We start from the raw sequence: 13,108 nt of genomic DNA, 5'->3' as shown, positions 1-13,108 counted from the left end.
TAGTAATAGAACTCTTTTATTAAAGAAGGTAAGGAAAAGTAAAAGGAACAAAGTATTCTTTTTAATAGTCCAAATGAGAATCTCATATTCAATTAATTAAAAACTTAGATTTCTCCCTCTAAGGCCAGGAGGCTGAATGCTTATTAAGGACAACCTAAAGAGGGTAGAAGAAACAAATATTACTCATGTCATCTTCCACAATACTGAATCAGAAAAATCCTCAATGGCTCGAAAAAGAAAATTTAATACACAGAAAGTCATTAATTAAATAGGAGAACTGAATGCCTATAATAATTTTTATTTAAAATGGTACATGATTTTATGCTGTTAAAAAACTAAGGACAGTTTTGAAGACTTCTATACATATTATACATGTCTGGAAAATGTCATTAATAAACAAAAAGATAATTCCATCAAGTGTACATATAAGGATCTTGTGCGAAGGAACAATTCTTAAAGAAAATAATGATACATAATGAAGAAGGCTATAAACTGAATAACAGAAACATGATGGAGAGAAAGATATGAAGAGAAACCAAACAGCATCAATTACACAAGGTAAAAAAAAAATCCTTTTAGAACGTTTGTAAAGAAACATCTCTAATCCCATGTTTCCCAAGAACAAGTACAGTCTCCATTCCATTATCTTTTAATTTAGTAAATAATAAGCTTTTTCCAAGGAGTGAGCTTTATATGCAAAACTACCATATTTTATTAATACCTTAATATCAAACCATTAAATATAATGAAACTGAACCACTGAAAATCATGGACTTCTGGAAAGTATAAAATAACTCTAAACCCATTGGGAGAGTTTACTAAAACGTCCAAGTGGTCTACATTGTGCCTTCTCAGGGCCCTCAGGACAACGAGCTTACAGCGCGGTCACGCCCAGACCACTACAAGGAGAGCCCACACAGCACGTTCAAAGGAATGGGCATGCACAGGCATACACTCGCCACTGCTAGTGGTGGAAACAAACTGGAAATCACTGAGGAGCTGTTTCTGTGTGTACTCCTGCTCCTAAAACAGTGTGAATAATATAACTTACCTTAAAACAAAGCAACAGTATTTAACAAGAAAGGTAAATTTAGAAATTCTCTGTTTTTATAATATCTGGAGGCTAGGTCCACCAAATTAACTTTTTTTAAGTCTTAAGAACACCTAATATGAGATCTACCATCTTAACAAATTTTGAAGTGTACAAATTACCCTCTAATCAGAACAAAAGACCTTACCTTGACATTTAACAGATGTGAGTAACATTAAAACATAAGTCTTTAATTTGCTCATTTTTGTGTCTACCACACATGTTAACTAGGCTTTGGCAAAAATATCTTACAAATCTCCCATCAAAATCTTACATATGGAGAAATAATAGATAGCTTTTTACATTTGTGAATATTTTAAGAAATATATAAGTAAGGATGGAACTCACGATGTTGTCAAATTTCTGAAATCTGAAATTTTATTTCTGTGTTATCCTAAATGCTGACAGGAGATGAGCATGATGATTAAGAGCATGGGTTTTGAAGTCAGACTTGGAGTTATTTTGGGAAAAGCTAAGTTATTTTGACTTACTCTTGTTTATCTGTTTTCTCATTAATAAAATGGGAATGATTACACTACTGCTTCATATGGTTGCTGTGAAGATTAAAAGAGAAGATACAGCTAAAAACTTTAGCATAATACCTGCTGTACACAGTATGTCAGCTATTATTATTAAAATGTGAAAAACAGCTACAAAAAGTAGTCATCCTCTATCAATTAAAGACATTAAGGCATTTAAAAAACTATTTAAGGCCTTCATTAGTACACTTAAGATTAACATTCTGATAAAACAGGGAAAGGTGCTCAACCAAGCAAAAACTTACTTTATGGCTGCATAATAAAATGTTCCGAACCAAACACCAGAAGTTATTAGATGCACTGGAATCAAAACTTTTCCATATTGTCTAAATGTTTTCTTAAATCGTTGATAAAGACTAATAGATTTATCTTGTAAAGGATCAGGTTCTTCCTTTTTTGGAGATGAGGCATTGGACGATATAAGCCTCTTGGATAAAATATCTTGCTCCCACTGTTTATGGTGAAGGATCCCCAGTTGAGGTGGATGAACATCGAATGGCTTCCTTTCCTTTGCACCACACTGGGCAGCAGATAAGTGCAACCATTGTTTTTGAGGGCCCTGTACCAAAACTACCCTGGATTCAGCTTTACACAAAAGTAATGGTCCCTTTATGTTTTGACAGTGTCCAAAAAGACCAGCTTTATGTGGTTCCATGCATGTCCTATGTGCCAGTCGGAGTACAGTCCTTGGTACATTCCATTGCATTTTGAAGAACGGTGATTGATGGATTTCAGCTTCTACAGAGACTAGATTAAAAAAAAAAAATTAGATTATATATAGATTTCCATTTTAAACCAATTCCCTTAAAAATAAATCATTAACTATTAGGTAGTGAAGGGGACAAAGACTATCCTCTACCCACTCTGAGTCCTTTCTGGCTGGGCTACAAATTAAATTGACATGAGACCAAATAGCAGGAGAAAATCAAACAAAGCTTTATAACATGTATACATGGGAGAAACCAGGGAAACTGAGTTTCTTGACAAATGGCAGAGGTTTTCACCTTAAATAGCATATTCAGGTAGTAAAAGGAGGATGTTGGGGCGGGGGGGAGTCACCTTACGGGACATTACCAGAAATCATAGTAAACAAGAGTGTGCAGATTTAAGTCCTTGTCTTCCTCACTGATAAGAGCTTCTAGAGATAAGGTCGTCCCCCCTTCTTCCTGATACAGAGAGGGAGATACTTTTACAAATGGAGATTTCTCTTATAAATGTAAATATTTGGTCTTAGCAAGGACCCTCCCAGTCTATCGATAAAATAACCAAGGTAAAAAGACATATTTTGAGGTGGCCAATTTTGATCTCCCACAGTACTAAAAGGACAGACATTGCTACCAAATCCACAGAAATTAATGTTAAGGAATATAGTTCTAACATACCTCAATTTTAAAATTTCATTAAAACACACCATTTAAATATGATATAGTAAATGAGTCCAGCAGACATCATGGAGAGTAGTGTTTTGAGGCTATTTTATTACTACAAAAGGGATATTTGTAGGGCTTCTGTTATTCTACAAACAGTGTAATATAATGAAGAAATCCTAAGCTCTGGAAGCAAAAGACCTGGGCCCTAATGTTTTGGGGGCCTTTTAGACTCCAAGCCCAAGTCCACTAGTAAAATGAGGATTACTTCAGAGGGTTGTTACAGGAATTATATGAAATTTCTGATGTAAAAGTGTTTTTGTAAACTAACAAGCATCACATAAGTGTTAGTTATTATTACAAATGTTAAGGTTTGATGAATAGTTGATAGCAGTATCATTTATTCTATAATGCCTTTAGACTAAATTGTAAATCACACGTTATTGGTTGGTGAGGAGATAGACTTTTCCAGATATCTAAAACTTTTTGTCAGAAAGACAGCACAACATAATTTTAAAAGAACATAGATTTAGGAATAAGATGGAACCAACTGAATTAATAGTGGTATTATTTTGGGCCGGCCCCGTGGCTTAGCGGTTAAGTGCGCGCGCTCCGCTGCTGGCGGCCCGGGTTCGGATCCTGGGCGTGCGCCGATGCACCGCTTCTCCGGCCATGCTGGGGCTGCATCCCACATGCAGCAGCTGGAAGGATGTGCAGCTGTGACATGCAACTATCTACTGGGGCTTTGAGGGAACAAATAAATTAATTAATTAATTAAAAAAAATAGTGGTATTATTTTGAGCAAATTACTTAGCCTCTCTAGACATAGGTTTCCCCACTGGTAAAACAGAATTATGTATGTATTCCCACAGCAAATGAGTTCCCTTCCCTCAACATCAGGCAGCACCACCTGATCTCCACCCAACCCCGCACCAGCTCCACCCCACCCCGCACCAGCTCTCTTACTACTTCTAATAAGTTGGGAAGAGGTGATCTTATTTTTTAAATTGTATACTAAATAAGAGTCAACAAGATTCGAGTTAACACCTCAGTAAATTAGCACTCCAATAAATACAGATACTCCATTTTACATGAATATTTGTTATCTGAGTAGAAAGTTGACTGTCATCACATAAAAACATCCACTAATGAACTGTCCCCCTATACAATTAATCTGCTGACTCATCCCTCTCTAATTAATAATTAACATCAGCTCCTATCAGGCTATCACAGACAATCCAACAACACAATGCAAATGAGTTGCGAAATGAAACCGCAAATCTTGGAAAACAAATAGGCTCCCAGGAAGACTTTAAAAGCGATACTGGAGATTGCTATAAGCAAAAGCAAAGTCAGTGACAAGTAACAATCTGAAGAATCAGACCAGTTAACAACCAAAGAGAAAAGCTACAGGGATAATGACAGGTGCTTCAAATAAAGAAAGACTTAAATATTAGATGACTAAGAAAGGCCACAGAGAAAAATGAGTAGGCCCTTAATTATTTTTACAAAACTGACTTATTATTTGTTGTGAAAGTCAAACATTAAGTAAAAAAATATATTATTGTGCTCTCCTACAATCTTTATTTTTATCTATAAATCTATACTATGCCTATGTCAAGGGGAAAAAAACACCAACGGGTTGTTTATTCTAGTAATTAGCTCAGTTGGAATTATAACCTAAAATTTGTCAAATATAGAGTTCAGCTTCATTTTTCACACAAAAAAATTCCTTTCAAAACTTTTACTTTCACCTTTTGATCTCTCTTGTAGTTGGATTTCTTCTGAGGCTTTTCTCCAGCACCATTATCTTTGAATGATTCCTGTCCATGGCTTTAGTGCAGGTGTTTTCTGACCTCTAAAGTCTTTCTTTTTTTCTTTTAAACTTATTCCCTTTATGGGGCAGCATTCCAGAAGTTAAGTTCGCATAAGTCTAACTTTCAGATAACTAGATTATTACACGTCTGTACATGTGAAGAAAATAAAAGAAGAAGGATTAAAAAGAAAAGCCTCTTTCCAAGTTTGCACCCTTTCCCTGGTTTCCCCAACTACCCCCCCCTCCCATTTTTTAAAACTATCTTGATCCTCTCCACTTCTTATTGCCTATTTTGAAAAACATCTTTACTGAGATATAATTCACGTACTATACAATTTAAGATGTAGACTTCAACGATCTTTAGTATTTTCACAGTTGTGCAACCGTCACCACAATCTAAGTTTAGAACACTTTCACTACCCCAAAAAGAAAGACTATATCCATTAGCAGTCATTCACCATTTCCTCACCGTCTGAGTCCCAGGAAACCACTAATCTACTTCCTGTCTCTATTTGTCTATTCTGGACATTTCATATAAATGGAATCACAGTATGTGGTCTTTTGTGACTGGCTTCTTTTACTTAGCATGTTTTTCAGGGTCATTCCTGTACTAACTCTTGAGCTAAGATTTACCTTTATTCCCTGAGAAATCTCTGGGCTGGTGGCTTCCAAACGTGGCTACACATCAGAATCATGGCGGGATTGGGATGTTGCACGGGAATAGAGGCAGTCTGAAAATACAGATTCCTGGTCTCCGCCTAGACCTAATAAATCAGAATCTCCTGCAGCCAGGTCCCACCTGACAATATGAATTTGGGTCCAGCAAATTGCTCCAGTGCCAGAGGCAGCCATGGTGGCAAAGGTATCATTCATCATCATCATCATAATGGGAAGATGTTTTTGAGCCCCTATGTGGTAGGTGCTTTGTAAACACTTTACACGTATTAACTCATATTCTTCTTTTTTTTGGTGAGGAAGACTGGCCCTGAGCTAACATCTGCGCCCATTTTCCTCTATTTTGTATGTGGGATGCCGCCACAGCATGGCCTGATAAGCAGTGCGTAGATCCGCACTCGGGATTCGAACCTGCGAACCGCGGACCACTGAAGCGGAACACGTGAACTTAACCACTACGCCACCAGGCTGGCCCCTCATGTTATTCTTATAACAACGCTATGAAGGAGGGACTATTATCATCTTTTTATATTTGAGGACACCGAAGCACAGACAAGAGAAAATAACTTGCCCAATGTCGCTAGAATGGTGAGTGAAGGAGCTGGGACTCAAATCTAGTTTGATCTCAGGCCCATGCTGGGTCACTAAGCTATAAGGCCACTTCTAGAAGGAAGAGACAGTGCCAATTTTCAGTAGACTAAGACATACGGTAAAAGCTCCCTAGGGAAACACAGGGCTCAAGAAATGAGTCTTAAATTTTAAATTAAAAACTAGAATTAAATTAATTTAAATTAAAATGCCAACATGTGGGTAATGGCTACCATAGTTGACAATGCAGCTCTAGACTTCCAAACACAATCACAATACTGATGACATACACAATAAGATTTCATTAGATTTCAAGGAACAAACCTATTTCAGATGAGTGCAAGTAGAAGCAAAGGGCAGGTACAGACTAAGTATCATAAATATTCTAGCATTAACAGGCTTCAGGAAGAACAAACACCAAAGCAAGGTAGGAATTATCTTGACTCACAGCTAGCACCTGTGTATAATGGTCTCAGCTCAGCAGCTTCCATTTCTGGGTTTTACTAGTCTGCTCATCTTTTCAGTTAAAGTTAGAAGTTTCTGGTTATTGGTCAATGATGGAGGTGCCATTCCTTATAAACCCTACCTAGCTCAAATCAGCTATTATCCGGGCAAGTAGATGAGTGGACCTGAAGAAATTACAAACTAACAAGCCCCTAAAATATTTCTGATACAAATGAAGAACCTGGAGTGATGAGCAACTTAATCTTGAATTTCTTCCAACGAAATAGAGTAATTTCAGTAATAAATTCTTAAAATCATGAGATTTAGCTTATTTCTTACACAAAAGTTACCTCTTATATCCTGCCTCAGCTTATGAAATTTTCATACCCACAGATGAGAGCAGTTTTCTAAATCGCTTATTGCTTCAGTTATGGAAATAAATGATAAAACACATCACTGGACCCAAGTGAAGTGACAAAATTACACTGCTGTTGCGGCTATCTTTTCACAATTTAGAATTATGTCATTAAAGCCTTTAACACTGTGAGTGGCTGACATATGATTAATGGTGCCTAATTCTCAATATACAGTCAGCTCTTGATATCGGTGGATATGGAACCTGTGGATACAGAGAGCCCACTAAGGGACTTGCACATCCACAGATTCTGGTATCTGCAGGGTGGCAAGGGTGGGGTGAGGTGGGGTGGTGGCAGTCCTGGAACCAGTCACCCGTGGATACTGAGGGACTACTGTACAACCCTATCCTGTACAGCAAGGACATCACGAATAATTTCTAAGTAAAGCCTGATTCTGTCATGACTTAATTTTAATGAGGAGGCAGTAGAGTTTAACAACTGAGATCTTGGAATCTGAGAGGTAAGACTACCTGGGTTCAAATCCTGAAAACACTATTAATAAACTATATAACCTTTGGACAAGATAATTAGCCTCCCTGTGCCTTGGTTTCCAACTTGTAAAATGGGGTTAATAGTTAACAATAGCACCTACTTCATAAGCTTGTGAGGATAAAATAAATGAACACATGTAAAATGTTTAGAAAATGCCTAGCATGTGGCAGTGCTCAGAAACCATTACAAGTTACTATATTACAGGTAAGCAAGGTAGTCTGTTGCCCTTATTCACAGTGAAACAGGCTGAGGATCAGTGCCTGAGCCAAAACGAGATACTATAGGATAAATAGTTGCCTAGGATGGGTCTGGCACAAAACTTGAAAATCTACATGAAATTGTAACTAATCAATCCAATAAAACAGTGTCTTAGAGACAGGCCCAAGACCAGGCATGAGGAAGCAGTAATACACATATGTGAAAGTTAGGAGCCTCTCATGTAGCAGTCGTGACACAGAGACAAGTAGGGTGAAGACAGTGGTCAAGAGTAAAGGAGTAAGGAAGCAGTGGGAATCAAAAAAAGAGAAGATGAGTTAAAGGAACAGAGGGGAGGGTAGGATGGATTGAAATGAATGCCAGTGAGAAAACACAAATATTAGAGTGATGTTGGGATTCTAGAGCAGCTATATCCTGAAATTCCAGTTCCATGAGGCCAAATAAGTTAGCTCATGAGATTCCTTTCTTCTCTCTAGATCCTTACCAAACCCAGGCTGCTCAAGATTATATGAGCACGTTTCTGTTTCTCACAACCTAGAAGCCTAAGACATTCAAGCAGCACTAGAAATACAACTGAGTGGACAAGGAATTAACTAATTTATACTCCATTCTCATATAAAAAATAAAAAGGCATTGACTAAAAAGTTATAGAGCTGGAACAACACACTTCAATAGCAAGATTTGGTTCTCTATTGTATGAATTCAAAAAACTCTTTTGTCAAACAAAATCTTATTTGGAAGTCCAACAAAGAAAACAAATAAAAGCAAAATTGCTCAAGTTAAAGCAAGATTGAGAGGAACAGACGTTCTGGTTTGCTCCCACCTCCTCCAGCCCATGGGGCACAGCCACAGAAGCCCTATCTGTGAAAACACAATCACAAAGTGGACGAACTCTCTGTACATGATGGTTCTACTTCATTTAACTGTCATTTTCCTGTAAGTCGCAGCACAGGTACTAATTCCTTCTGAAGCCCCTGAATCCCACAATCTGGATAAGAAACTCCATTGAAAATTTATCAGATATTGGAATTTTCTTTTTCTCTGAGGACTCTACATTCCTGGGAGGCAAGGAGTTTGTCTTTATTCCTGTTAGTTACAGGGACTAGTGAAAAACCTGGCATCTCACGGGTGCTCAATGAAATTTAGTTCAGTGAATGTCAACAATTTATCAGTTTTTAAAAGACTCAATTTATCTCTAATAAATGACTTCTGAAATCAATGTAGCATCTTCAGATTGAGAAGTTTTGGGGATTAATAAAAATTAATGCTGTTTTTTTTAAGGGAATTTAAAATAACTATGATTACTATGTTAAAAGTGCAAATGGGAAAAAGTAAACAACATGCAATGTAACCAGAATGGAAATTCTAAGAAAGAATCAAAAAGAAATGCCACAAAACAAAAACACTGTAACAGAAACGAAGAATGCCTTCAATGAGCTCATGGCTGATGTGAGTCGACACAGCCAAGGAAAGAAGCAGTGAGCCTGAAGGGAGGTCAATAGAAACAATCCAAACTGAAATGCAAAGACAAAAAAAGAAAAACAAAGCAAAAAGAAAAGCCAACCAAAAAACGAAACAAACAAAAAAAACCAGAACAAAACATCCAAGCACTGTGGGACAATTTCAAAAGGTGTAACATACAAATAATAGAAACGCCAGAAGGAGAAGAAACGGAGAAAGAAGCAGAAAAAAATTTGAAGTAATATGAAGTTGGAGAATTTTCCAAAATCACTAACAAACACCAAACCACAGGTCCAGGAAGCTCAGAGAACACCAAGCAAGATAAACTTCTAAAACCCATATCCAGGCATATCACATTCAAGGTGCAGAAAACCAAAGACAAAGAAAATCTTGAAAGAAGCTAGATGGGAAAAAAATACCTTAACTATAGGGGAAAAAGGGTAAGAGTTAGAGCTGACTTCTCATCAGAATCTACGCAAAAAGAGAGTGAAGTGAACATTTAAATTGTTTAAAGAAAAACCACCAAGCTAGAATTCTATATCCAGCAAAATTATCCATCAAAAGTGGAAAAGAAATAAAGACTAAAGTCTGTTAAATCAAAGAAAAAACGGAGGAAATTCATTGCCAGTCAGACTTACCCTTCAAGAAGGAAATAATATAGAAACTCGGATCCACATAAAGAAAGGAAGAGCGTCAGAGAAGGAATCAATAAAAGCAAAACTCATCTAAAATATAAATGTTTAAAATAATAATGATGTATTAGGTAATTAAGAGAACATGAATAAGTAAAATGAAAGACAGTGCTGTCACAAGAAAGGAGAGGGAGGAATTGAGAACACTATGATAAGGTACTTGCAACTATACATGAAGTATTTATAAAGGCTTGCCTTGTTTCCCAACATAAAATCTATCCTTGAGAATATTCCACGAGGGCGCAAGAAGAATGTGTAATCTGCTGTGCTTGGACGGAGTGCTCTATATATATCTATAGGTCCATCTCGTCTAGTTTTTCATTTAAGTCCACTATTTCCTTATTGACTTTCTGTCTGGATGATCTATCCATTGATGTAAGTGGGGTGTTAAGATCTCCTACTATTATTGTGTTGTTAATATCACCTTTTAGGTTTGTCAATAGTTGCTTTACGTACTTTGGTGCTCCTGTGTTGGGTGCACGTATATTTATAAGTGATATGTCTTCTTGGTGGAGTGTCCTTTTTATCATTATATATTGACCCTCCTTGTCTCTCATTACCTGTTTTATCTTGAAATCTACTTTGTCTGATATAAGTATGGCAACACCTGCTTTCTTTTGTTTGCCATTAGCTTGGAGTATTGTCTTCCATCCTTTCACTCTGAGCCTGTGCTGATCTTTAGAGCTGTGTTTCCTGGAGGCAGCATATTGTTGGGTCTTGTTTTCTAATCCATCCCGCCACTCTGTCTTTTGATTGGAGAATTCAATCCACTTACATTTAGAGTGATTACTGATATATGAGGGCTTAATGTTGCTATTTTATTGCTCATTTTTTGGTTCTGCATTTCCTTTGTTTCTTGTCCTGTGTGTTTCAGACTATCAATTCAGTTTGGTAGTTCTGTATGATGGTTTTCTTTGTTTTCTCTTTATTTATCATTGTGTGTCTCTGTTCTGATTATTTGTTTAGTGGTTACCACGAGGTTTATATAAAAAAATCTCGTAGATGACAAAGTCCATTTTCTGATGAACTCTTATTTCCTAAGTCAATTCCATCCCTTACCTCTTCCCCTTCTAAGTTATTATTGTCACAACTTATTCCATCTTGTGTTGTGAGTTTGTGGTTAAAAGGATAAGGTTATATTTATTTTTGGTGTTTTCCTTCCCTTAATCTTTGATGTTATAATTGTTTGCTAACCTATTCTGATAGACAGCTGCAATTTTTCTGATTTTATCTATCTATTTTTCTCCTTGCTCAAAGTTTTGTCAACCCTTTCTCTTTTTTTTTCAGGCATGAGGACCTTCTTGAGCATTTCTTATAGTGGGGGTCTTGTGACAATGAACTCCCTTAGCTTTCGTTTATCTGGGATAGTTATTATTTCTCCATCATATCTGAAGGATATTTTCACTGGATGGAGTATTCTTTGCTGAAAGTTTCTGTCTTTCAGAATCTTGAATATATCATTCTACTCTCTCCTAGCCTGTAAACTTTCTGCCGAGAAATCCACTGAGAGCCTGACAGGAATTCCTTTGTACATTATTTTTTTTTGTCTTGCCATCCTTAATATTTTTTCTTTGTCTTCGACTTTTGCCAGCTTTACTACTATATGCCTTGGAGAGGGTCTTTTTATGCTGATATATTTAGGAGATCTATTGACTTCATTCACTTGTATTTCCAGCTCCTTCCCCAGGTTTGGGAAGTTCTCAGGCATTATTTCTTTGAACAAGCTCTCTGCTCCTTTTTTCCTCTCTTCTCCCTCTGGAATACCTATAATCCTTATGTTGCATTTCCTAACTGAGTTAGATATTTCTTGGAGAATTTCTTCACTTCTTTTTAGTCTTGGTTCTCTCTCACCCTCCATCTGGAGCATTTCTGCATTCCTATCCTCTATATTGCTAATTCTTTCCTCCATATTGTCAGCTCTGTTCTTTAAAGAGTCCAGATTTTTCTTTATCTCCTCCATTGTGTTTTTCATCCCCAACATTTCTGATTGGTTTTTCTTTATAGTTTCAATCTCTTCTGTGAAGAAGTTCCTGATTTCATTGAATCATCTATCTGTATTTTCTTGTAATTCGTTGAGCTTTTTTATGATAGCTATTTTGAATTCTCTGTGGTTTAGGTTATAAATTTCTGGACCTTCAGGATTGATTTCTGGAGCTTGTCATTTTTCTTCTGCTCTGGAGATCTATTATAGTTTTGCATACTGTTTGAGGGCATGGGTTTGTTTTTCCTCATGCCCAAAATATCTGGTTGCAGCTTCCACCTGCCACCACTCGGTGGGGGTCAAGAGCTGTGTATTCTGAGCTCACCACAACCGCGGGCACTCTGGCCAATCGGCTGTGCTGGAACGCTGGAGCGCTGGGCGGGGGGAGGGGCTGTTTCTTTCACCTGCCTGATCCTAGGTGCTTCTCACTCTTCCCTCGCTATCTGCTCTCCTGGGGTGCTAGCGTGATGAAGACACCCCTGCAACAGTTCAGCCCCCTCCGTATGGGAGTTTCCCAGGGGCTGTGAGAGAACTTGGAGAGTGATGGTTTTCCCATGGAGGGCCGCCCCTCCCCTCCACCCCAAGAGCTGCACAGACCCGGAACTGCTGCCTTTAGGGATGGAGAGAAGTTCTCCTCACCTCCATCTACTTCCTCCGGGGATTCCAGCACCTCCACCTTCAGATGTAAGGCTGCGTGGGTCTCTCAGATGTCTTTTGTGTTGTGTGAATGTCCTCTGTTGGTATATGAATGTCCTTTTTGTTGTATCTTAGAGGGGAGAGTCTACGGGGAAAGCTCACTCTGCCACGATGCTCTATACATGAAGTATTAAAGTGTTATTTGAAGGTGGATTTAGATTAGATAAAAAGGTATATTATGAACTCTAGGAAAGCCACTAAAAAATCTATTTAAAAAGTACAAGTGGTACACTGAAAGTGGAGATAAAATAGAATCATATAAAACTCCCAAATAAAGTGAGAGAAAGCTGGGGCCGGCTCAGTGGCATAGTGATTGAATTCATGCGCTCCACTTGGGCAGCCCAGGGTCCATGGGTTTGGATCCTGGGCACGAACCAACACACCACTTGTCAAGCCATGCTGTAGTGGCATCTCATACACATAAAACATGGAGGAGGATGGGCACAGATGTTAGCTCAGGGCTAATCTTCCTCAGCAAAAAGAGGAAGACTGGCAACAGATGTTAGCTCAGGGCCGATCTTCCTCAGCAAAAAAATAAATAAATAAATAAATCAGAGAAAGTTGAAAAAGAGAGGAAAAAAGAAACAAAGGAGAAATAGCAATGAATAAAAATCATTTACAAATATGCTAAATAT

At 37.7% G+C, this 13,108-nt stretch overlaps 1 protein-coding gene across 4 annotated transcripts in view; it reads right to left on the bottom strand.

The window, feature by feature from the left end:
• The window catches only part of MIMS1 (mitochondrial inner membrane scaffold 1), a 35,071-nt gene that overhangs the window by 8,607 nt on the left and 13,356 nt on the right, over positions 1 to 13,108 (bottom strand). For 3 of the 4 annotated variants that reach the window (XM_087438925.1, XM_087438923.1, XM_004421071.3), the window contains exon 2: positions 1,875 to 2,376. In XM_087438925.1, coding sequence (XP_087295051.1) covers positions 1,875 to 2,335 — 461 coding nt within the window. In that variant the 5' untranslated portion in view covers positions 2,336 to 2,376. Of the gene's footprint in view, positions 1 to 1,874; positions 2,377 to 4,750; positions 4,961 to 13,108 lie in introns of all 4 variants that reach the window. The other variant, XM_087438924.1, reaches the window with a different exon arrangement.

The sequence above is a fragment of the Ceratotherium simum genome, chromosome 14 (genome assembly GCF_057802395.1).
Source record: "Ceratotherium simum simum isolate JZ-2026a chromosome 14, ASM5780239v1, whole genome shotgun sequence".
Lineage (NCBI taxonomy): Eukaryota > Metazoa > Chordata > Mammalia > Perissodactyla > Rhinocerotidae > Ceratotherium > Ceratotherium simum.
Note: the sequence above shows the minus strand (reverse complement) of the source record. Positions and strands in the feature narration are given on the sequence as shown.